We start from the raw sequence: 22,930 nt of genomic DNA, 5'->3' as shown, positions 1-22,930 counted from the left end.
CAGCCAAAGGCTATTAAGCACTGCTGGATCGAGACTCTGCACCCAAGCAAAGAATGGGCTCTGGGCAACCCCTCCCCACCCTGAAATCCAGTACTCTCTACCCATTCTGTGAAATGCTGCTCAGCTTCCTGCTGTTGTTTTGCAGCATAGCAGCTCACATGTAACCTTCAGCAATCTTGCAGGCTTTTCCTAAATGCCTCATTATTATCATTGCCACTCACTTACCCTTGGTTTTATCGCTTGCTTAGCATGCAGTGAAAGACCCCAAAGGTTAACAAAGCATTATGGAAGAAATATGTTTAGAGTTGAAAAGATTTTATCAATTCACTTAGGAAGAGAATTAAAATGTGTGTGTTGTTTGTAGGCAACTTTAAAATAATTACAGTTAATAATATCAAAGTACCAGTATTAATGGTTACTTGTATTATGTTTGATGTTTTTAATAATGTGAAATTTCCAAGAAAAATGGCACTGAGTGAGAGAAAAGGGGGGTAATTTGTGGGTTGTGTCAGTATCTGTCTGTGGCTACTTATTTCCACATCCCCAGTGTTCAGTCTTAAGGAGACAGTGGACAGGAAAATGGAAATGCCCTCTGAAAAGTGAAGTATTTTATTTACTCTTTTGGCTTTTTGAGGCATTGTAAAACTAGTTATGAGAGACTTCTGAAATGCTGTTGGGTAGGTAATTTGCTTCTTTATTAAAAAGTAAATCAACCATATAACCTTCTAAATATCCCTCTCTTTATTCATGTTTTTATAGCCTCAAACCAGTATCCTTGGGCAAATCTCTTATAATGACTTGCAAAAATGTGGCAACCTTGTGTCTGCTGTGATCACCAAGTCCTGGCCAACAAGTAGAGGGGAGTTTGTCGAGGACTTGGGTGGGGTTTTGAAGCACCTGCTCACATGGCCAGACATCAAGCACCTCTTCAAGTTATATGGTATGTTCATGGAGGGTGCTGGGAACATCTGTCCAGTGGCACCTCCTGACTCAAGAGTGGCGGCAGAGTATTTGACCTGTTAGTCAGTTAGATTGCTCTGATGTTTGCCAAAAGAAGTGGCTTGGATGGACAGACCCAGGAAAGCTCAGAGTATCTTGTATTGTAATTGAGAACTAACACTGAAAGCCACCATTGATGGAATAAACTGTTATACTTCAGCTACTGGGCTGACGTAGTAACCTCAGACCAAGAGCTGAGGTGGAGAGTGTAATGTGACTTAGCTAAGGTCTCACCGATAATAAGTGTTAAGAACTGAAATCCAAACCCAGTGTTTCTGTATCTAAAGCCCTGTCTTTCTTATTCTGAGATCCATGTAAATGTCCAGTCCAGTACTGGTGACCGTAGCAAAAACTACGTACTGCCTGATTCTTCCACCCCTACCCTCCATGACCCCAGAGTTTGTGACCAAAGAGGGGAAACGTGTATTGCCCTAAAAATGTTATATTCAGGTTTATGTGTGAGTCATAGGTTCAGATCTAATGGAAAAGCACCACAGATTATTTTGAGTGTCAATTTCATCTAATTACTGAGACAGTCTTAAAAAAAAAACAACCCAAGTTCCTCTCATGCCAGAGTTGTTGTAGTTATCAAATAAGAAGATTGATTAAGCTCTTCTTATTTTGTTGTTGTCTATTAAAAGCTACTCACTTGAAAATATTCCATTTGTGTCTTTTAAATTAACAGACCTCATATTTTAGAGCAGTTTTAGGCTGACAGAAAATTTAAGCAGAAAGTACAGAGTATTCCCGTATCTACCCACTCAACACACACAATTTCCTCTGTTAGTAACATCTTGCTTCAGTACCGTTGTTATAACTGATGAGCCAATATTGATGTTATGAATAAGTAAAGTCCAGTGTTTACATTAGGGTTTGCTCCTGTACTTTCTGTGGATTTTGACAAATGTTTAATGTTGTGCATCCACTATTACCATATCTTTCAGAAGAGCTTCACTGCCCTCAAACTTCCTTTTTTCCAGCAGTTCATCCCTTCCCTCTTCTCTCCTATACAGTTGTGCCTTTTTCCAGAAAGGGACTTGGTTGGAATCATACTCTCTGTTGCCTTTTCAGACTGGCTCCTTTTGCTTAATAATATGCATCAAAGGTTCCTTATAGTAGCTCACTTCTTAAACCACTGAATAATATTCAGTTGTGTGGGTGGACTACAGTTTGTCCAGTCACCTACTGAAGAACATCTTGGGTACTTCCAAGATTTTGCAATTATGAATAAAGCTTCTATATTTGCTTTTAATGACATGACCCAAATGTATGATCCTAATATTACTGGGAAAGGAAATTTCTGGTGGTTAAACTATGTTTGAAAATCCTGCCCTCTAAAGAATGTGAGAAATATACCTGGGAATACAGAATGACTTTGCTTTATTATATGAAAGTTGGGGCAGAGCAATAGGAGGTTCCTGGAAATGCATTAATGTGGGAAGGAAGTGGGATGCCTACTGTTTTAACTCTCTTCTTAACTTGGTCAGGAACGAACGAGAAGATATTAGCAAATATTACCAAGGAAGGCAAGAAGTTGATGGCCACTGCGGACTCTGTGTTCACAGAAGTTACAAATGACCTCATCAGTGGAACAATTGTAGTTGGGCACCTGGAGCTGATCCTAGAACGCATGGATCATTTCCTCTACATCTGGCAGTTAAGTAAGTGTCACGTTGAGATGTGGACTTCAGACTCCTGAGGAGTTAGGAGCTCAGAAGCGTCTCTCTTTGCCTGTGTGTCTAAAGGAGAGCTGATCTTTGTCATCTTTCTGATGGCTTCTGTCTCTAGGAAGTTGTCAGGGGAGGATTAGGGCTTCTCATCCTCAGGAAAATTAGGGGAAGTGATAAAATACTGACCACGTTAGAGTACTGGTTGTTTTTATTCCTACTGACTGACACGGGACATCTTGGAGTAGCCACGCATACAGCCTCCGGCACCCCCCCCCACCCCTCCCCCCGCCCCCCCCCCCCCCCCATCCCTGCACAGCCCAGCATGTGCCGCATACTCACAGGAGGTTCAAGAAATGGCTTGGCACAAAATGGATATTTGTTTGTTCTACTGACTTCCTTTCCTTTCTTTCTTTTTTTGTTCCAGAGAGTGAAAGTTCTTTAGCCCAAGATAAAAAACACCATCTGAGGAAAGTGCTGAGTCAGAGGAAGAACGAACTATTCATGCTAAAGAAAGAGAAGACAAATGTTGACTCTCTCCTGAAGTTGTGTGAGAGGATAAAAGACGTGATAAAAGGTGATATTCTTAAAGCTTTAAAATAAACAGAATTGAAAGGTTCTCAGGGGAGAAGCGTCAAAGGAGAGTATGATTAAAAACATATCAGAGTAGCGGCCCTTCTTGGAGTGGGGAGGCTTTTTCTAATGTGTTAATTTTTAATAAAGTTAAAAATTTTTTGGTAATTAACTGACATAGCTCTAAATAGCTTGTTTCTTGATTTTTCAGGTTTAAACATTGTCATGTATGGAAAATTAGGGTTTAGATTTCCTTGTTTTTCCAGTTTCTGTCTTGTACACATAGCCTTTCCAACCTCACTTCCCTCCAATTTTATCCTAATTTCATCAGCCCTCAGGGTTTAAATGCCATGACTATGTAAATGCACTCTTTACACCCGAGCCATGACTTTCCCACTTCTTATGCAAGGGCTTCCCTGGTGGTTCAGAGGTTAAAGCATCTGCCTGCGATGCGGGAGACCCAGGTTCGATCCCTGGGTCGGGAAGATCCCCTGGAGAAGGAAATGGCAATCCACTCCAGTATTCTTGCCTGGAGAATCCCATGGACAGAGAAGCCTAGTAGGTTACAGTCCACAGGGTCGCAAAGAGTCGGACACGACTGAGCGACTTCACCTTCACCTTCTTATGCAAACTGTCTTCTCTAGATTTAAAAGTCTCATCTTGTGCTATGCTTTGCTTTCAATGTATTTATTTTTTTAAACTCAATACCAGACTCTTTACCAACTGTTTGAATTTCCCCCAAAGGAGATCCGTTTGCTTTTTCAGATAGAATCTCGCCAAACCAGAGATAAGTGATCCTCGGGGTATCTTGCCTCTCTTCTCGGCTGGATCTGTATCCTGGGTGTTATGGCTCCCTGCTCTCACTCCTGTGTTTTAGTGAAATGCACACTCTGTTTCTCCTGAGTAAGAGGCCCAGGAGTTCTTGCCTGTCTGAAAACGTCTGCCCTCCCAGGAGATCTGTGGTTTGGTGCAGATCTTTCCTTCAGGATTTGGGGTTTGTGGCTCCATTGTCTCTGCAGGGTCATTGTTTAGAGCAGGTTTGGATTCTAATCCTTTGTAGATGACATATTTTCTCCCTGGAAGCTCTTGAGATTTTTTTTTTTTTGTCCCCCTTATTCTGAAAATGGCATAGTGATGTTCTTTGGAGTGGATCTCTTTCCTATCTGCTGTACTGGCCATACTTAAGTGGGTCTTTGTAATCTAGAAATCCAAGTCCTTGAGTGCTGGGGAAGCTTCCTTTGTTAGTTAAGTGATTACTTTTTCTCTTGTTGGAATCTGCAGTTGGATATTGGACCTCCTGGAATAGTCATCTAACTGCCATACATTTTCTCTCCTATTTTCCATGTCTTGTTTTGTTCTGTTTTCTGAGCAGTTTCTTAAGTTTTCTTTCTAAGCTTGCCATTAATTTTTTTACTTTTTCTTCTTACTTTTATTTAGTCTGCAAGAACTCTTTTTGCTTTGAGTGATCCTTTTTCCGTACTATCCTGTTCTGGTTCATGGTTATAGTATCATATCTTTCTGAGATTTTTCATATTTTTGATTTAGAGATTTTCTTTTTCTTAAATAGTTTCCTCTTTCCTCCAAGTTGCTTTTATCTCTTGGTATGTTTTAATGTCTATTTTTCATGTTTAAGGCTTTGCTCCTCTGTCTAGAATTCTTTTTTATCTGTTTATATTGAGAGGGGGGACTAACGCCCTGGTGGGGGATTCTGAGGATGGGATGCCTAGGCTTTGAAATAGCCTGTATCTTTAGCTCCTCTCTCTTGGGCTGCTCAGATCACCGGTCTCTTGCCTGGAAGATATAGGGCTGCCTGCCAAGTCTCTAGGAGTCAAGACAGAAATGAGGGCTGGAGGGTTCTCAGCATCCAAGATGTGTATCTAGCCTCAGTCCTTCCTTCTACTCCCTGTGTCCTTTCTTCTCCTTTCTAGCTTCTGAAATGTAGTGGCACATACCAACCCTTAGCTTCCCGACGAAGGGTAGGTGTCTGGAAATGCCTTTATTCCGCCGTGTACCTGAAACCCCCCAATCCAGAGAGCCCTCTGTGAGCCCTCTAGAGCCTCTCTAGAATATAAACTACCTGTTGCATGCCAGGGTGGAAGAGGTGCCATCAGCCTGCTGATGGAATGGGTTGGGATGAAAATGAGCCTGTTTGATGACTCGTTATGCAGACTTTCAGCCCAGTCCTCCTTATTTCATCACCACCTCCCAAATTCCAGCATCTGTGCAGCCAGGGTGTGTGCATGTGGGAAATTCTGTGATGACAGACACCTGGCAGAATCTCAGGTTTCCCCACTATGGGCTAAGACCCCAAGTTCTCAGCCTTGAAACATTGTTTACCCTCAGCACATCTGCTTTTCAAGTTCCAAAGTTTTGTTGCTGTGATCTCCTTTTCTATACTTCCCAGCGCTGTTGCTTTATGGCTTTTGAAAAACAATCTCACTTCTGTCATTGCAGCAGGATTTGGGGAGGGAGTGGAAACGTGCAGATTTCAAATGGTCATCTTCACCCAGAAGTTGCAAAGCCTTCTTTGTCAAGAAAACTGATGAGCAAGGCGAGGGTGGAGATTTAAGGACACTCACTGAGAACAAATGCCAGCAAGTGTGTTCACTTGTATTTGCTTATGAGCAGCAAGGGGAGTGAAAACTGGGAAAGTAAAATAAAATGATATTGTGAATAGAGTTTGACTTGACATTCTCTTATGGTTTTAAAAGTGGATTTTGGAGAGATTGCTGAAAGACATTCAGAAGACCTCAGTGGGAAAAAGTTAAACCAAGTTGTGACAGTGACTTTGTCAGCCACCTCCCTTGACTCGACGTGGACAACACATTATAACCTGAGCCCTGAAGTCCAAGAAATGGCCAAAAACGCATATTTGCTAAAGGACAGTCACATCTTCCAGATCTTCTGGGCAGAAGCCGCACAGGAGCTGAGTGAGCCAGAAGAGAACTTGGAAAGGGAGATATTTCAGCCTGAAAAGGTGTATGAATATTTATATTGTCCTTGTTTCAAAAGGTTTACAAAACTGTATCAGGATCTGAAGTCAGGGGAGGTCACATTTGGGGAAATCGATGACATCTTCAAGGACTTTGTGAATAAATACAGCGACCTAACTGAAGACCTCCAGACCATGTGTGCTCTGTATCCCAGAGACCAGAAGGATTGGATCAAGGAGCGAGTCCAGCAGATCAAGGAATACCATCACCTGCATCAGGCTGTCGACTCAGCCAAGGTCATCTTGGAGGTCAAAGAGAATTTGGGCCTGACTGGTGACTTCAGTGTTCTCCACACCTTACTAAGCTTTGTAAGTTATTTACTGGGGACTCCTGGGGTTGGGGGTGGGGCAGTTGTGGGGAGATCCCAGATCTCTGGCTTTGAAAAACTGGGCAAGATGATTTCACAGCTTCCTTCTGGGTTATTTGTATTTTATTCAATGCCTGAATATGCCAAGGGCTTTGTTTTTACCTTTGTTTACCAGTAGTGTGACTGCTAGTGTCAGTTTTAGAAGTTTGGTGGGAGGGACTATTGGGACAGTTCTTCTTGGGGGTCCAGGAGCCAGTTTCAGCCCACATACTGCCTTGTCTTGCAGACTGTCTTTGACAGCTTTCTTTGATGACTTTCTTAGACTGTCTTGGACAACTTTCGCCACAAAAAACTGGACCATATCAACCAACAAATTATCCGTGCCAAAAAGCTTCTGCAGGATATTGATGAGACTCGGTGTCAGTGTCTGAAGGAGCTGTCCCAGAGAAAGGAGTTCACTAGTTGGGTCCAGGAGGCTCTCCGAGGTACAGTCTGTCACTGTGGTGGCCAGAAGGCTGGAGATTATTTAGATGGTTCACAGCGTGGTCTTCCTGAACTTCTGGGAAGTCACTCCCTTGATCATGTTCTGCATTTTTTACATTCAAACTTTTTAAATTGAAATGTATTTTACATATAAGGGCTTCCCTCATAACTCAATTGGTAAAGAATCTGCCGGTAATTGCAGGAGACCCTGGTTCAATTCCTGGGTTGGGAATATCTGCTGGAGAAGGGTCAGGCCACCCACTCCAGTATTCTTGGGCTTCCCTTGTGGCTCAGCTGGTAAGAAATCCACCTGCAATGTGGGAGACCAGGCTTTGATCCCTGGAGAACGGACAGACTACCCACTCCAGTATGCTGGCCTGGAGAATTCCATGGACTGTATAGTCCATGGGGTGGCAAAGAGTCAGACACGACTGAGCGACTTTCACTTTACTATTTTCCTTATAGCATTGCATAAACTTAGGGTACATGACACATTGCTTTAATACATTTATATCTTATAATATGATTGCCATTGTAACTATAATTAGCCCTCCATCACCTCCCATAATTCTCCTTTTATTTTAGTGATTGGAATAATTAAAATCTAGTCTCTTAGCAAGTTTTCATCTGTATTCATTAGGTAAATGTGCAAGGTGTGCCTAGGTTTGTAGGTAGAATTTATATCAAGATAGTATCACTCATTTGCTGGTGTAAAAGCCACTTCCTTGGCTACTTTATTTTCCTTCTCACTCTGGATGCATGCTGTGAACAGCAGGTGATAATTTTTTAAAAATTATGTCCCTTTAGCTTTTTCCTTTGCTTGATTTTTTTTTTTTTTTACTAGAAGCCAAGGCAGCCTTGTCTCCTAAATGTAATCGCATCTACTTATTGTTGTGCACAGGCTTGGCAGTCTTTTTAGCTCTGTAACTTGGGTGATTTTGGCAGAATTAATGTATGGAGGGAAGAAGGAGGCAGGAAAGAAGGAAGGTGGATGGCCCTGCTGTCCAGGGACAGGGGATGAGCTGCGTGCTCAATCTCATCCCAGCTTCACTGCTTCGTTTGATTAGTAAGCAGCCGTTGATTGTAGATGACTGCCAACATGTTATTTACCAGCTAAGCTTACTTTTAATAATGAAATGGCAATATTACATGGATTACATGAAATAAGACACACACACAAAAAACCTATGCAATGCCCAGACATTGGTGTTTTTCAGTAGGGTCAGGTCTTGTTCAGTAGTATCAACATAAATGACTTGGCTTCCTTGGTGACTCAGTGGTAAAGAATCTGCCTGCCAAGCAGGAGAATCGGGTTCGATCCCTGGGTCGGGAAGATCCCTTGGAGAAGAAAATGGTGACACACTTCAGTATTCTTGCCTGGGAAATCCGATGGACAGAGGAGCCTGCCAGGCTAGTCCATGGGATTGCAAAAGAGTTGGATATGACTTAGCCACTAAACAACATAAATGGCAAAAGAAAAAGTGCCGCAGGTTCTTATTGAAGCAAAGAGTGGGAAAACCCTAAAAATCCTCTATCCAGGAATAGCACCAGTAAGGAGCACTGTTCCAGATATGGGGCTCCTGTCATCACAGGGTAGCCCTGCATTCATCTACCCCTCCTGCCCCAGGCACCACCGAACTGAAGGTGTTCGTGGACCTGGCCTCCATCTCTGCGGGGGAGAATGACATTGATGTGGACCGGGTGGCTTGCTTCCACGATGCTGTGCAGGGTTACGCGCCCCTGCTCTATGAGCTGGATACAAGTGCGGGTTTTGATGAGTTCATGCAGCACCTGAAAGAGCTGTGGAAGGCTCTGGATAATGACCACAACCTGCCCACGAAACTGGTGAGTCTTATTTCTGGCTCCAGAGCAGGTTAAGTTTAGTGAAGCATCACTTAGAAACACTAGCGGTGTGACTGCACACTCGCATGGCAGGTTTTTAATGCAGCCTTTTAAAAGGATGTTTAAAAACAGTTTTTCTTCCCAAATGGAAGTGCTTTCTCTGTCCTATTGTTAGAAAACTGGATATAAAACTGCATGTAAATAAGAGTGATCTCTCTGGTGGAAATATATGGGAAAAAACATTGAAAGGAAATGTGCTAAAATGTTACCAGTGGTTTTCTCTGAAGGGAGGTAATTGTTAGTTAATATGCTATACATTTTGGTATTTTTCCATACTTGCCACAATTGGTACAGATTTAATTTTAATCAGAAAAGTAAACATTTCCGTGTACATAAATCAGCTGCACCAGGGTTCAAGCAAGCCTATAGTTCATAACTTGCCTAACAGGGTGGCTGAGACCCCACTAGGGGTGAAGGAGGGGAAGAGGAATGGCAGGAGCACACAGAGCTCACGTGCTTGTTTCAGCCAGCATTATCCCCGGTTAGGGGCCCAGCTGAAGGCCGCCTTCTCAAGGGAGCTGAGGTCATGCCTGTCGCTCCCCATCCACGTATCCAGGGCACTGGGTGGGAACACAGGAACAGCCATTGCGGCAACGGCGCGTGACCCAGGAGGGAGACCCAAAGCGCGTGGCAGTGGTGGGCAGCAGATGAGGGACGCCTCCCCTGTGGGTGATGGCACACTGGGCCAGAGAAGGGGAGGAGGCGCCTGTCCCTGGAAGGCAGAGGTGGAGAGAGTGGCAGGAAGAAGATCACGCCCAAGCTTCGGCCCATTTTCTCTCCTTCTGTCCTGACAGCGTGACTCTGCCCGGAACCTCGAGTGGCTGAAGACAGTGAAGGAGAGTCATGGGTCTGTGGAGCTCTCATCCCTGTCCCTGGCGACAGCAATCAACAGCAGAGGCATCTATGTGATCAAGGCTCCCACGGATGGCCAAAAGGTGAGCCTCACATTGCAGGCACAGCTGCAGGAGGCTCTCACAAGCTGCTGTTGTCAGGGGGTTTCTGCCTCTCCAAATCGACCTCTGACTGTGCCCTGTTCCACAGATTTCCCCAGACACAGTTCTTCGTTTAATCCTTCCCGAGGGCCAGGGAGGCCACAAGGAGAAGCGAGACTACTCTTTAGAAGAGCTGAAAGAGCTTTTGAACAAATTGATGCTGATGTCTGGCACGAAAGAACACAGCAATGCTGAAGTTGTAGAGGTATTTTCTGAGGTAAGGATTTATATCTACATTGGAGCAAGTGTCCTAATCCCATCTGTTTGGGCTGAGCACTCTCACTGCTGAGGTGCCTGGGAAGTCGGAAGAGATTGAGTTTGTCTTTAATTTATACGAATCACTCTGCTCTTAAAACTGTGGAGAGTAGAGCCAGTGGGTCTTGCAGAGTGCATGTATTTCGAATTCATGACCCAAAGAGATGTCCATTTACTCCGTAAATCAGCAGGCATCCCAAAATACTTAAAGATGTAGTTGGACATTGTTCATCGAAATCCACAGTAACCACAATGGTAAAGGCATATTGGTTTATGTAACAGTCTCTCCATTTGATTATGAATTTTTAATCTGTAAAATTCATTTGTACTTTATAAATGATATCCTTTATCTTCACAACATATTGCTTCCTAAGAAAGAGACTATGGAAATAAGAAAGGAAGACCTTCCGTGATCAAGCTCATGCTTGAGATCCCACAGTGAACCATGGAGGACATGAACCCCAGCCCTTCGACTTATAAATCTGTTTGTGTTATTCTAGACTACATGTCATCTCTCTGCAGGTGTTCTGCAACGTGCAGAGGCTTGTCCAGTCTTTCATAAACCTTTACTCTGCTGGAAACATGCTGTTCAGGGCCTGGTCAGCTGAAGTGTACTGTACCCCCGTAAACGGTGCCTCCATCCGGCTGGACTTCTGTCTGAGGCTAGTGGGCCCACTGGTGGAGGGCGGGCCAGTCGTCCAGCTGCTGGAAGCCCTCTGCCGGCAGCTGGAGGACTTCCTGGGCTGCTGGGAGAGATTCGTGGCAGAGAAGCGAGCTGAGCACTTTTACCTCAACTACTACACTGCTGAGCAGCTGGTTTACCTGGGCTTGGAGCTCGGGAGTCAGAGGCCCAGCAACGCGGCCCTCACCATGCTCTCCTTCATCAAAGGCAACTGCACCCCATGGGATATCTCAGAGGCCTGCAGGGGGCCCAGTGGAAGGGCCAACACCCACCAAGAGAGTACAGCGGTGGAAGACTTGGTACTGTTGCTCTTCTCTGAGTCCAGACTGGTGGACAAGCTGAGGGCCATCATGGAACTCTCAATGAAACACATGAGAGTCTTCATGCCTCACTGCCTGGACCTGGAGGCCCTTGGCCGCTGTCTCGCTCACCTGGCGAGGATGGCTGGGCCCCCTGTGCAGCGGGAGCTCTCCCATGGCCTACAGGAGGGCCAGCCCAACCTCGTCGTCTGTGGCCACTCTGAGGTACTGCCAGCCGCCCTGGCCATCTACATGCAGACCCCACACCAGCCCCTGCCCACCTATGATGAAGTGCTGCTCTGCACCCCAGAAACCACGTTTGAGGAGGTGGCGTTGCTCCTGCGTCGCTGCCTGACCCCAGGCTCCCAGGGACTCAGGGTCTATAGCCTGCTGTATGCGGACCAGCTGAGCTACGAGGTGGCCTGCCGGGCAGAGGCACTCTTCCGGAGGCTGTGCACGCAGCCCCACCGGGAGCACTACCGGCTTGTGATGGTCTGTGACTGTGAGCGGGAGCACTGCTACCTCCCCTCTGCCTTCAGCCAGCACAAGGTCCTTGTCACCCCCCAGGCGCCTCTCAAGGACATCCAGGCCTACCTGGCTCACCACTTCCGAGTCCCAGAAGAGACCCCGTCAGCCGCCGCCGTGTTCCAGGACCGCATGTGTGTTGGAATCGTAGCCTCGGAGAGAGCGGGTGTAGGTAATAATGGCTGCTGAGTCCCCGGTCCCAGGGACCATCTGATGGCCCTTCTTTGTCCAGTGGGGAGTAAGGTGAGCTCAGATAAGCCCTTCTGCAGGTGGGGAACTAAGTCCCTGAAGGATTGACTCACCTGAAATTATAAATCAGGGCCGGCACTGGAACGGGATACTTTTCTCACCTGGTCCCAGCTTGGCTGAGCCATCTTCCTCTTTTAAACTGGCTTCTCTGCTGTTTTTTCTCTTTCTCTCTTTTTTAAGTCCATTGAATACTTTGGGATTGATGTGGGTCCTGATCAGGACAAGGTATATTTCCTCTGTCTTGAGAAGAAACAGATGCCTCCACCTTCAGTCACCATCCTGATTTCCATTCTGTTGACTGCATCCCTTTAATGGTACTCCCTTCTGTCCAGTGACATTCACTCCCCTCCCCCATGAAGCAAGCTCCGCTGTCCTGATCTCATTCTCAGATTTCCATCCTTAGTCCCAGGAAGCAGCAGGGCTGTTGGGTGGGGAACAGCAAGGAAATTTGAGGGCTCAAGTATGTATTCTTTAAGCTGACGTTAGGTTGCATCAGTTTTGAATTTTGTACAAAGAGAAGTGATTTTTATGGACATTCTCATTCTTTATCTGCAGCCCTGGCATCTAATTTTTATATGTTCACGTCAACAGGAAGGTCTCTCTTTGTGAAGAGGTTGCAGGACCAGCTGAAAATGCAGTTTAATGGACCAAAAGTGCCTCTAAAAGTTATTCGATTGATTGACCCTCAGGTGGATGAGAACGAAGTCCTGAGGTCCCTTCTGCCTTTCCTGGATGCCACGTATCAGAGGAGACCCATAATATTCCACTTTGACATGACCTCTTCAGTAAGTCGAGCTTCCCTGATAGTTCAGACAGTAAAGAAACTGCCTGCAATGCAGGAGACCCAGGTTTAATCCCTGGTCGGGAAGATCTCCTGGAGAAAGGAATGGCTACCCACTCCAGTATTCTTGTCTGGAGAATTCCATGGACAGAGGAGCCTGACAGGCTATAGTCCATGAGGTCGCAAAGAGTCAGGCACAACTGCGCGACTAACATTTTCACTTTCACTTCAGTAAGTTGCCCCCATGTTCTAGCTGAATGGCTGGATAGAGAAAGACACAGCTTCCACATCCTGCCCTACTCTATCTCCAGTATAAAGAATTTCTTCTTTCTCCATGTATTGATACTCAGTATCATTGTAAAATAGAGCAGAATAAGAAGGCCCTTAGGGTTGGGAGGACTGCTGTTTTTTGTGTAAGTATTTACAGGCCCACATGATTCTATCCTTAGGTACGGACTGGTATTTGGGTGTTTCTTTTCAAACTCCTCGTTCTCCAGTACTTAATGGATATAAATGGGAAGATGTGGCTTCGGAACCCATGTCACTTATATATCATTGAAATCCTAGAAAGGAATTCGACTTTGCCACGAAGGCCTTCAAAGCTGGTGTGTATCAGGGCACTCTCATGCTGCCGTGGGGGCAGGCGCTTTTATTCATGCTTACGATTCCCCACTTTTGCCTTAGCAGTGTAGCTGAGTGCAGTGTTAGTAAAGAAAAATCTTTAAACTTAGTTTTAAATAATGCATGGAATACAAAGATTCTTTTATTAATTAATAGTACCTTAGATTTGTTCTCTTTGGGGTGAGTGCTGTGTGTCTGGGTTAAATGCCAGTGGTGATTGGAATGCAGAAAATTCATGTGCTAGGAGAAGCACTATCTTTTTTAATGACAGCCAACATGGGAAAGAGACTTCCATTATATTAATTTCTTAACTGAAGGGAGTTTTATGCTCATACACACACACAAACACGCAGGTATGTGCTTGATGGAGAGATTTATTTCCAAGAGGCTGAGTAGAAAAGGGCTTTGTTATTTACAAGTGCAGCTCACACCATGCCTGAATGTGCAGAAGGTAACACCTCATGCAAAGAGGTATCTACAGAAATCCCTTCATGAAAAGTAATTTTTCATAAAGGTCCATGTAGACCATGTTGAGGATTAAAACACAAAAGCACTTTTTGGGAAATTCAGCCATAACTCATTTCATTTGTGTCTCTCCTTTCCAGAATGCACTTGTCCCCCAGTTCAATTTTCTAGATGTCTTCCCCAAAGTGACCTGCAAACCTCCCAAAGAAGTGATCAACATGGAGCTGGGTCCTCAGCAGAGCTACAAAGAGCCAGGAATGGATCTGAGAGCATTCTGTAGTGAAACATTCCAGAGACCTTACCAATATTTAAGACGGTTCCATCAGAAAGAAAACCTAGACACATTCCAGTACCGAAAAGGTTCTGTTGAGGGCAGCCCTGGCGAATGCATTCAACACCTCCTGATTTACTGCGGGGTGATAAACCCATCCTGGTCAGAACTTTGGAACTTTGCTCAGTTCCTGAACTACCAGCTCCGAGACTGTGAGGCCTCTCTCTTCTGTGATCCCACCTTTGTTGGAGACACACTGATGGGCTTCAAGAACTTTGTGGTCACCTTCATGATCTTCATGGCCCGAGATTTCGCCACACCTACACTTCACACATCTGACCAAAGTCCGGGGAAGTACACATTCACTATGGATGGGGTCAAAGAAGAAGACCTCGCCCCTTTCTCTCTCCGGAAGAGGTGGGAGTCGGAGCCCCACCCATACGTTTTTTTCAACAGTGACCACACATCCATGACGTTTATAGGTTTCCATTTCCGGTCCAACCAGAACGGTGGTGTTGATGCCATAGACCGCTTGAGTGGGAAAGTAATCAAGAAGGATGTTATGACAGAGCAACTGTACCAGGGACTGTTGCTTCAGAGAGTGCCCTTCAACATTGACTTTGACCAGCTGCCCAGACATGAGAAACTTGAAAAGCTGTGCCTGGCATTGGGCATCCAGTGGGCCACTGACCCTGATGAAACATACGAGCTTACCACGGATAATATGCTGAAGATCCTTGCCATTGAGATGCGCTTCCGGTGCGGCATCCCCGTCATTATCATGGGAGAAACCGGCTGCGGGAAAACCAGACTCATTAAATTCCTTAGTGACCTGAGGCGTGGGGGTGCTGATGCTGAAACCATGAAGTTGGTCAAGGTCCACGGAGGAACAACTGCCGACATGATCTACTCCAAGGTCAGGGATGCTGAAGAGCTGGCCTGCTTCAATAAGGCCCAATATCAGTTGGACACCATCTTGTTCTTCGATGAAGCCAACACCACGGAGGCCATAAGCTGCATCAAAGAGGTCCTATGTGACCACACAGTGGGTGGCCAGCCCCTGGTTAAGAATTCTGGCTTGCATATCATTGCAGCCTGCAACCCTTATCGGAAGCACACCCAGAAGATGATCTGCCGTCTGGAGTCAGCTGGCTTGGGGTACAGGGTTAGTGCAGAAGAGACGGCTGAGAGGCTTGGCTCCATCCCCCTGAGGCAGCTGGTGTACCGTGTCCATGCTCTGCCACCGAGCCTGATCCCCCTGGTGTGGGACTTTGGACAATTGAATGACTCTGCAGAAAAGCTCTACATCCATCAGATTGTCCAGAGACTGGTGAAGTCCATCAAGATGGTGCAGAGCGAGACTCATGTAATCACGGAAGTGCTTTCTGCCTCTCAGGGTTTCATGAGGAAAAGACAAAATGAGTGCAGCTTTGTCAGCCTCAGGGATGTAGAACGCTGTGTGAAAGTTTTCAAATGGTTTTACGACCACAGTGAGATGCTCTTGTCTAAGCTGGATTCCTTTCTCTCTAAGACTGGGGTCATCCAAAATGACTTTGAGAGAGATCCTGTCCTCTGGTCCTTGGTTCTGGCCATTGGGGTATGTTACCACGCCTCTTTAGAGAAGAAGGAATCTTATCGGAAAGCTATCTGCAAGTTCTTTCCTGCACCATATAATGACAGCAGGGTTATCCTAGATGAGATAACGCAAACCCAGGATCTTTTTCTGAATGATGTATCTCTGAGGAAAACAATCGCCAGGAACTTGGCTTTGAAGGAGAACGTCTTCATGATGGTTATCTGCATTGAGCTCAAGATTCCTCTCTTCCTGGTGGGCAAGCCCGGCAGCTCCAAATCTCTCGCCAAGACCATCGTGGCAGACGCCATGCAAGGCCAGGCTGCACACTCGGACCTCTTCCGGCACTTGAAGGAGGTCCATCTGGTGTCATTCCAGTGTAGTCCACATTCCACCCCACAGGGCATCATAGGCACCTTCAAGCAGTGTGCCCGTTTCCAGCAGGGGAAGGACCTTGAGCAGTATGTCTCCGTGGTGGTGTTAGATGAGGTTGGACTAGCAGAAGACTCACCCAAAATGCCCCTGAAGGCACTGCACCCATTGCTGGAAGATGGATGTATTGAAGACGATCCTGCCCCCCACAAAAAAGTTGGCTTCATAGGCATTTCCAACTGGGCCCTGGATCCCGCCAAGATGAACCGGGGTATATTTGTGTCACGTGGCAGCCCCAACGAAAGAGAGCTCATTGAGAGTGCCAAGGGAATCTGTGCTTCAGAGCGCCTTGTCCAAGAAAAAATCCAAGGATACTTCACATCTTTTGCCAAAGCCTACGAAACAGTGTGTAAGAGGCAGGACAAGGAATTCTTTGGGCTTCGTGACTACTATAGCCTCATCAAAATGGTCTTTGCTGCAGCAAAAGCTTCCAATAAGGAGCCTTCCCCTCAAGACATTGCACAAGCTGTCCTTCGGAACTTCAGTGGCAAAGACGACATTCATGCCCTGGACATCTTTTCAGCCAATTTACCCGAGGCAAAGTACACAGAGGAGGTCAGCACAATGCAGCTGATCCACCAGAACATATACGGCCATCTTCAGAAGATGCACGGCAGAGAGCTGGATGACTCCGAGTCCCGCTACCTGCTTGTGCTGACCAGAAATTACGTGGCCCTGCGGATCCTGCAGCAGGCATTCTTCAAAACAGACCAACCAGAGATTATTTTTGGATCCAGTTTTCCCAAAGATCAAGAGTATACCCAGATCTGCCGAAATATCAACCGAGTAAAGATCTGCATGGAAACTGGCAAGATGGTGGTGCTGCTCAACCTGCAGAACCTCTATGAGAGCCTCTACGACGCACTCAATCAATACTACGTCTACCTCGGCGGTCAGAAGTACGTGGACCTTGGTCTGGGGACCCATCGGGTCAAATGTCGGGTTCACCCAGACTTCCGCTTGATAGTCATTGAGGAGAAAGATGTCGTCTACAAACGTTTTCCCATCCCCCTCATTAACCGGCTGGAGAAGCACTATCTGGACATCAACACTGTTTTGGAGAAATGGCAGAAGAATATCGTGGAAGAGCTCAAGGTCTGGGTAGAGAAGTTTGTAGATGTGAAAGCTGAGCAGTTTCTAGCCAGACCCAAATACAGCCCTTCTGACGTCTTCATTGGGTACCACTCAGACACGTGTGCCTCTGTGGTGCTCCAGGTCATAGAGCAGCTAGGGCACGAGGCCTTGACTGGTGAACGTTACCAGAAAGTCTCTGAGCAGGCCAAGTCAGTGCTGCTGGATTGTGCCACCCCTGATGCTGTGGTTCGGCTGAATGCTTCCGCACTAGGCCAGTTCACTGCACAGTCCCTGTCGGAAGAATACTATTACAGGCAGCAGCATAACTCCTTTGCAGACTTGCTCCAGGCTCACCTTCGCACAATGGATTCAGAACACCATGCCATCTTCACAGAGGTGATTATCTTTCTGTGTTCTACCCTTTTCCTCTTTCACCTCTGGGTCCTTGACTTCCTAGCATCAGGAATTCAAGATTCTTTGCCAGTCAGTGTATAGGAACCATAAATGAATGTGTTGAGACTTTTGGTTCCTCTCCGTGGTAAGTGAAAGGAGACCTACATATTTTTACATGTTTAGTGTTACCAAGTTTTGAGTGCACATTTTTGTGCCATGCTGTGCACAGTGCTCAGTTCAACAAGGGAAATACCACATTTGAGTAATGCACTCAGGACTCTGCGGATATAAAGATGAGTTGGCACAGGGCTTGTCCTTGGTCAGCATACAGTGTAAGGTTTAAAGACATGAATGGGTCCTGTTGATATCCTATGACAGTGTTATCCACAAAGGCAACGAGTAGCAACACAGATCAGGATGAGGTCACAAACTCGTCTTTAAGAGGTGACCATCAAGCTGATTGTAAAGTATGATTTGGAAGGTATTATAAGCAGAGGGTCCTACTTGCACAAGGATGTCAAGGTTTAAAACACCCAGTCTTTGCAGGAAACCCGGAGTTAATTACTGTTGAAGCCCAAAGCTCAAGGCCCTAAGTTCTGAGAGATAGGAGTGAGATATAGCCAGAGAGACTTCATGGAGGGTCTTTTCAGTGGCACCAAGGAGCTTTGCTTTCCTGTGTAAAGGGAGTGATGGAGAAATGTGTGTGGAAATGTGTCCCACTACCTGAGAGAGGAAAGGGAAAACAGTCTGATAAAAGACTCACAGATAAGATATACCAGTAGTGAGGCTGCAGTACCAGTTCAGTCAAAGGATGGACGGGTGCAATTGAGACATAGTAAGGATTCATATTGACAGAGATAAAGATTGATTCTTTATAGGAGCTCTGGGAGATGGAGGAGGCTAAGGATGACTCCATGGTTTCTTCCTTGGTTGACCAGAAGTTTGGTTAATCACATCTTTGTTGTTGTTCAGTCAACAAGTTGTGTCTGACTTTGTGACCCCATGGACTAAAGCATGACAGACTTCCCTGTCTCTCACCATCTCCTAGAGTTTTCCCAACTTCGTGTCTGTTGCATCTGGGATGCCATCCAACCATCTCATCCTCTGCTGTCCCCTTCTCTTCCTGCCTTCAATCTTTCCCAGCGTCAGGGTCTTTTCCAGTGAATCGGCTGTTCATATCAGGTGGCCAACGTATTGGTGCTTCAGCTTCAGCATCAGTCCTTCCAATGAGTGTTCAGGGTTGATTTCCTTTAAAATTGACTGATTTGATCTCCTTGCTGTCCAAGGGACTCTCAGAGTCTTCTCCAGCACCACAGTTTGAAAACATCAATTCTTTAGCACTCTGCCTTCTACATGGTACAGCTCTCACAACCATACGTGACTCCTGGAAAGACCATAGCTTTAACTATACAGACCTTTGTTGGCAAAGTGATACCTTTGTTGGCAAAGTGATGTCTTTGCTTTTTAATACACTGTCAAGGTTTGTCATAGCTTTTCTGCCAATCACAAACTAGTTATGAGCAACAAGTCTGGTGGAGGCAATGATGGATTCCATTTGGGATGGGCTTTGATGTTCCTGTAACATCTAGGTAGTCTGTCATCAATTGGATATAGGAATGGGAAGCTCAGTGGTAAGGCCAGCCTGGAGATAATGATGCCCTTAAGGAGTATACTGGTTGCACTGTGTGGTGTGATCCAGTAGCAGGGGAGATTTGGTTAACAGATGTGGGGAAGACCTCAATGGCCGGCTCCACGGAAAGTTTGAAGTAAGATTGCAAAGGACAAGTGGTATTTGTTCTGAGCGCTAAGGTATCATCACAAGCAGGGTTCAAAGCAGGAAAAGATGTTGGAATCTAGGAAGAAGATTCAAAGGCATCTTAGGGGCAGGATGAGTCTTCTCTCCAATACCTTTGATCCTGTAGGTTCTGTTTGCCTTAGCACCACCTCATGTTAGAAAACTCCTCTGGATTTGGACTCCCAGTTGTATCTGTGTACCAACTGCACAACGAAGAGCCCATAGAAGATATTTGCTGAGCATCCTCATGTTTCTTGGATCTGAATCTAGGAGACAACGCTTTCTTGCATTCCATGGAATGATTGCAATTTCCTGCCTTTGCAGATCACTACGTTCTCCAGGCTGCTAACCAGTCATGACTGTGAACTTTTAGAATCAGAAGTAAAGGACTGGGCTGTGAAACTCACCGTCCTGTCACTGCAACAGTTTGACACCGAGTACTCTTTCCTCAAGGAAGTTCGGTGAGGATCCCTGCCCTCCCCTCCCGCTCCTCTCCCTCCTCAGGATCAACCACTTTGTATTTCATGTGTGTGACTATTAACCACGGGTGTTTTCTAACCACCTTTGGCTAGTGAACCTTGAGAACATGTGACTCTGAAAAGGATGCGTTTTACTTCTCCAAGTGTCCTGATCTCGGTTATCCTCTGTGAAAACATCTTTTTTGAATCCAGCATCCTTATGTCTCATTAGGAGGCATCTATTGGGGCTTTTTTCTCTCTCCACTGGAATGTCTACTCACCTTACAGGGGAAAATCACACTTGAATAGTTTTCCTATATACCCCTTATGTTTCCCATCACTTTGGAGAATATTATCACCAACTTTTAGGACAGAAAACTCACTTGGATAATTTCCTTTTTCTTTCAGAAACTGCTTAGCTCACACAGCCAGTTGTAAAATTCTTGTTATTCAAACAGATTTTGAAGATGGAAGTCAGAGTGCTCAGCTCATTGCCTCAGCGAAGTATGTTTTTTTCTTTTTCTCAGAAACTACATAGGATACCCCAAATTTATTCAGGAGCTCCTAAAGAATTTCTTCCTTAAAAACTGTATAGTATCAGAATAAACATAGAAATAAAAATTATTCTCCATTTTTATTCCCCTAAATATGGACTAGAGAAACCAACAGAGAAAAGGCTCTTAATGGAAAAATAGCCAATGCAAGAAGTATAAATAACAGAATATTAGCAGGATATAAGAGAGTATCCTTGAAACATATTTTAGCTGACAAAGATTTGGTCATTATTTATTTTAAATTATGAGATATGAATTTACTGCAAGTTCAGGGGCCTTAATGGTATTTAAATGCTTTCAGTTGTATTTATTTGACAGCTTTAAGTTGTTTGTAGTGGAAATTTGATGCTTTTAGAATTAACTGCATCCCCTTATTACTTGATGTTAAAAGTAATTTTTAGACCTTCTAAAGCATTGGAAGCCATATTTCATATCATGATTGTCTTTGTCCTTTGGTTGTGCACAGAACTCTGTTTCTTAAAATGGACAAGAGCACTGCCCTTACCCTTAGTAGCATCTGACCAAGCTTATTAAGCATTATAAGAGAGGGTTTCTATTCAATAAAAAATGCCATTTCAAAGGAGAGGAACACAGGAATGGGGGAAAGAAATGAGACTATTTAGAGAAGTCTTGCCCCTGTTCTCTTATAAGAGAGGATAACAAGCATGAAGGTGTGAAATTTACTTAAAGTTTAAAAAAAAGTGAGATGAAACTTGACCTCTTTGAGGACACCATTTAGCCATTTTGCAATGTTCATTTTGCTTATTTTCTTTGTTTTTTTGTTTTGTTTTGTCTTTGCTTTTTGTTTTTAAAATAGGTATTCTGCTATGAATGAAATCAATAAGATACAAGGAAATAAGAACTATATCTTAGTCAATTTTATCACAAAACTGTCCCGGATGGGAAGTGGAACGTCCTATGTAGGATTCCATGGAGGTAGGACTGAAATATTTATAAATATGTTTGTATAATAATATTTAAGTTATTTCTAATTTGGTCCTGTGGTGGTGGTGGTTTAGTCACTAAGACATGTCCAACTCTTGTGACCCCATTTGCTCCTTTGTCCCTGGGATTTTCCAGGAGTGGGTTGCCATTTCCATCTCCAGGGTATCTTCCCGACCCTGGGATCAAACCTACATCTGCTGCATTGTAGGCAGTTTCCTACGTTGCTGCTGGATTCTTTCCCCAAGCCACTGTTTGGTCCTATGATGTACAAAGTCTGATATTAGAAGATTAATGTTAATCTCAGTGGTCTTTCCAGGTGGCTCAGTGGTAAAGAATCTGCCTGCCAATGCAGGAGACACAGGAGATGCAGCCTGGATTTCTGGGTTGGGAAGATCGCTTGGAGGAAGAAATGGCAACCCACTCCATTTCCTTGCCTGGGAAATTTCCAGAAAATTTCTGTCCATGGAAAATTTCCATGGACAGAGGAGCCTGGCAGGCTACAGTCCATGGGGTCACAAAGAGTTAGACACAACTGAGTGATTGAGCACACACACATAATCTCAACTGTATTTGTTTCAAATGCAATTAGATTTCTTAAAGCTGGTGCTGCTGCTAAGTCGCTTCAGTTGTGTCTGACTCTGTGCAACCCCATAGACGGCCTCCCACCAGGCCGTCCCTGGGATTCTCCAGGCAAGAACACTGGAGTGGGTTGCCATTTCCTTCTCCAATGCATGAAAGTGAAAAGTGAAAATGAAGTCGCTCAGTCGTGTCTGACTCTTAGAGACCTCATGGACTGCAGCCTACCAGGCTCCTCTGTCCATGGGATTTTCCAGGCAAGAGTAAGGGAGTGAGGTGCCATTGCCTTCTCCGTTCTTAAAGCTGATTGATACAAAAAAACAAAAAAACACTTCATCTTCAGACTCATGCTACAACATACAATACTTCATTATTTGTTGATACATGCTTGATTAATCTCTGGTTCCTCCCCTTTTACTATATGGATAATGCAGAGAGATATTTTCCCCTAGCATTGTTATGAATGTGTGGATACTTAATGCCTGCTTCTGGGGCCAGAAAATGCTATCTTTAATCTCTCTCTTTTTTTCCTGATGAAGACTCACCAAATATTTACTACATAGGCACACCTTGTTTACTTGCACTTTGCTTTATTGCACTCCACAGATACTGCTGTTCTGACAAACTGAAGGCTTGTGCCAAGTCTTTCAGTGCCATTTTTCTGAACGCCTTTGCTCACGTCATGTCTCTGAATTATCTCATGTGTTTGAGATAATTCTCAAAATATTTCAAGCATTTTCATTATTGTATGTGCTATGGTGACCTGTGGTCAGTGACCTTTTGTGTTACTACTACGACTAGATGAAAGCTAGGATGATGGTTAGCATTTTTTAGCAATATGGGTATTAGTCATTTCAGTTCTTAAAACTGATTTTCATGCTAAAGTTGTTAACATCTGTAGCATGACATCTATATGTTTCCTGTGTATATTCAAGGGATTAGACTTTAGGATACAAATCATTCATTCAATAGTATGTTAAAACATCAGGACAATGGTGTATCCCTGCTCACAACTGTCAGGAAGAAACCAGAGGACACAGGGAAGATTCTGGGGCTTGTTTTCCCA

At 44.8% G+C, this 22,930-nt stretch overlaps 1 protein-coding gene across 1 annotated transcript in view; it reads left to right on the top strand.

Annotated features, from left to right (window-relative positions):
* The window catches only part of LOC128065403 (E3 ubiquitin-protein ligase RNF213-like), a 118,221-nt gene that overhangs the window by 54,768 nt on the left and 40,523 nt on the right, over positions 1 to 22,930 (top strand). The window contains exons 18-32 of the mRNA XM_052658592.1: positions 760 to 940; positions 2,487 to 2,660; positions 3,094 to 3,243; positions 5,951 to 6,540; positions 6,862 to 7,024; positions 8,650 to 8,867; positions 9,719 to 9,859; positions 9,966 to 10,133; positions 10,694 to 11,849; positions 12,518 to 12,711; positions 13,157 to 13,312; positions 13,934 to 17,539; positions 19,656 to 19,792; positions 20,198 to 20,293; positions 21,161 to 21,279. Of these exons, the coding sequence (XP_052514552.1) occupies positions 760 to 940; positions 2,487 to 2,660; positions 3,094 to 3,243; positions 5,951 to 6,540; positions 6,862 to 7,024; positions 8,650 to 8,867; positions 9,719 to 9,859; positions 9,966 to 10,133; positions 10,694 to 11,849; positions 12,518 to 12,711; positions 13,157 to 13,312; positions 13,934 to 17,539; positions 19,656 to 19,792; positions 20,198 to 20,293; positions 21,161 to 21,279 (7,249 nt within the window). The remainder of the gene's footprint in view (positions 1 to 759; positions 941 to 2,486; positions 2,661 to 3,093; positions 3,244 to 5,950; positions 6,541 to 6,861; positions 7,025 to 8,649; positions 8,868 to 9,718; positions 9,860 to 9,965; positions 10,134 to 10,693; positions 11,850 to 12,517; positions 12,712 to 13,156; positions 13,313 to 13,933; positions 17,540 to 19,655; positions 19,793 to 20,197; positions 20,294 to 21,160; positions 21,280 to 22,930) is intronic.

Source organism: Budorcas taxicolor, chromosome 19 (assembly GCF_023091745.1).
Source record: "Budorcas taxicolor isolate Tak-1 chromosome 19, Takin1.1, whole genome shotgun sequence".
In the NCBI taxonomy this organism is placed as follows: domain Eukaryota; kingdom Metazoa; phylum Chordata; class Mammalia; order Artiodactyla; family Bovidae; genus Budorcas; species Budorcas taxicolor.
Note: the sequence above shows the minus strand (reverse complement) of the source record. Positions and strands in the feature narration are given on the sequence as shown.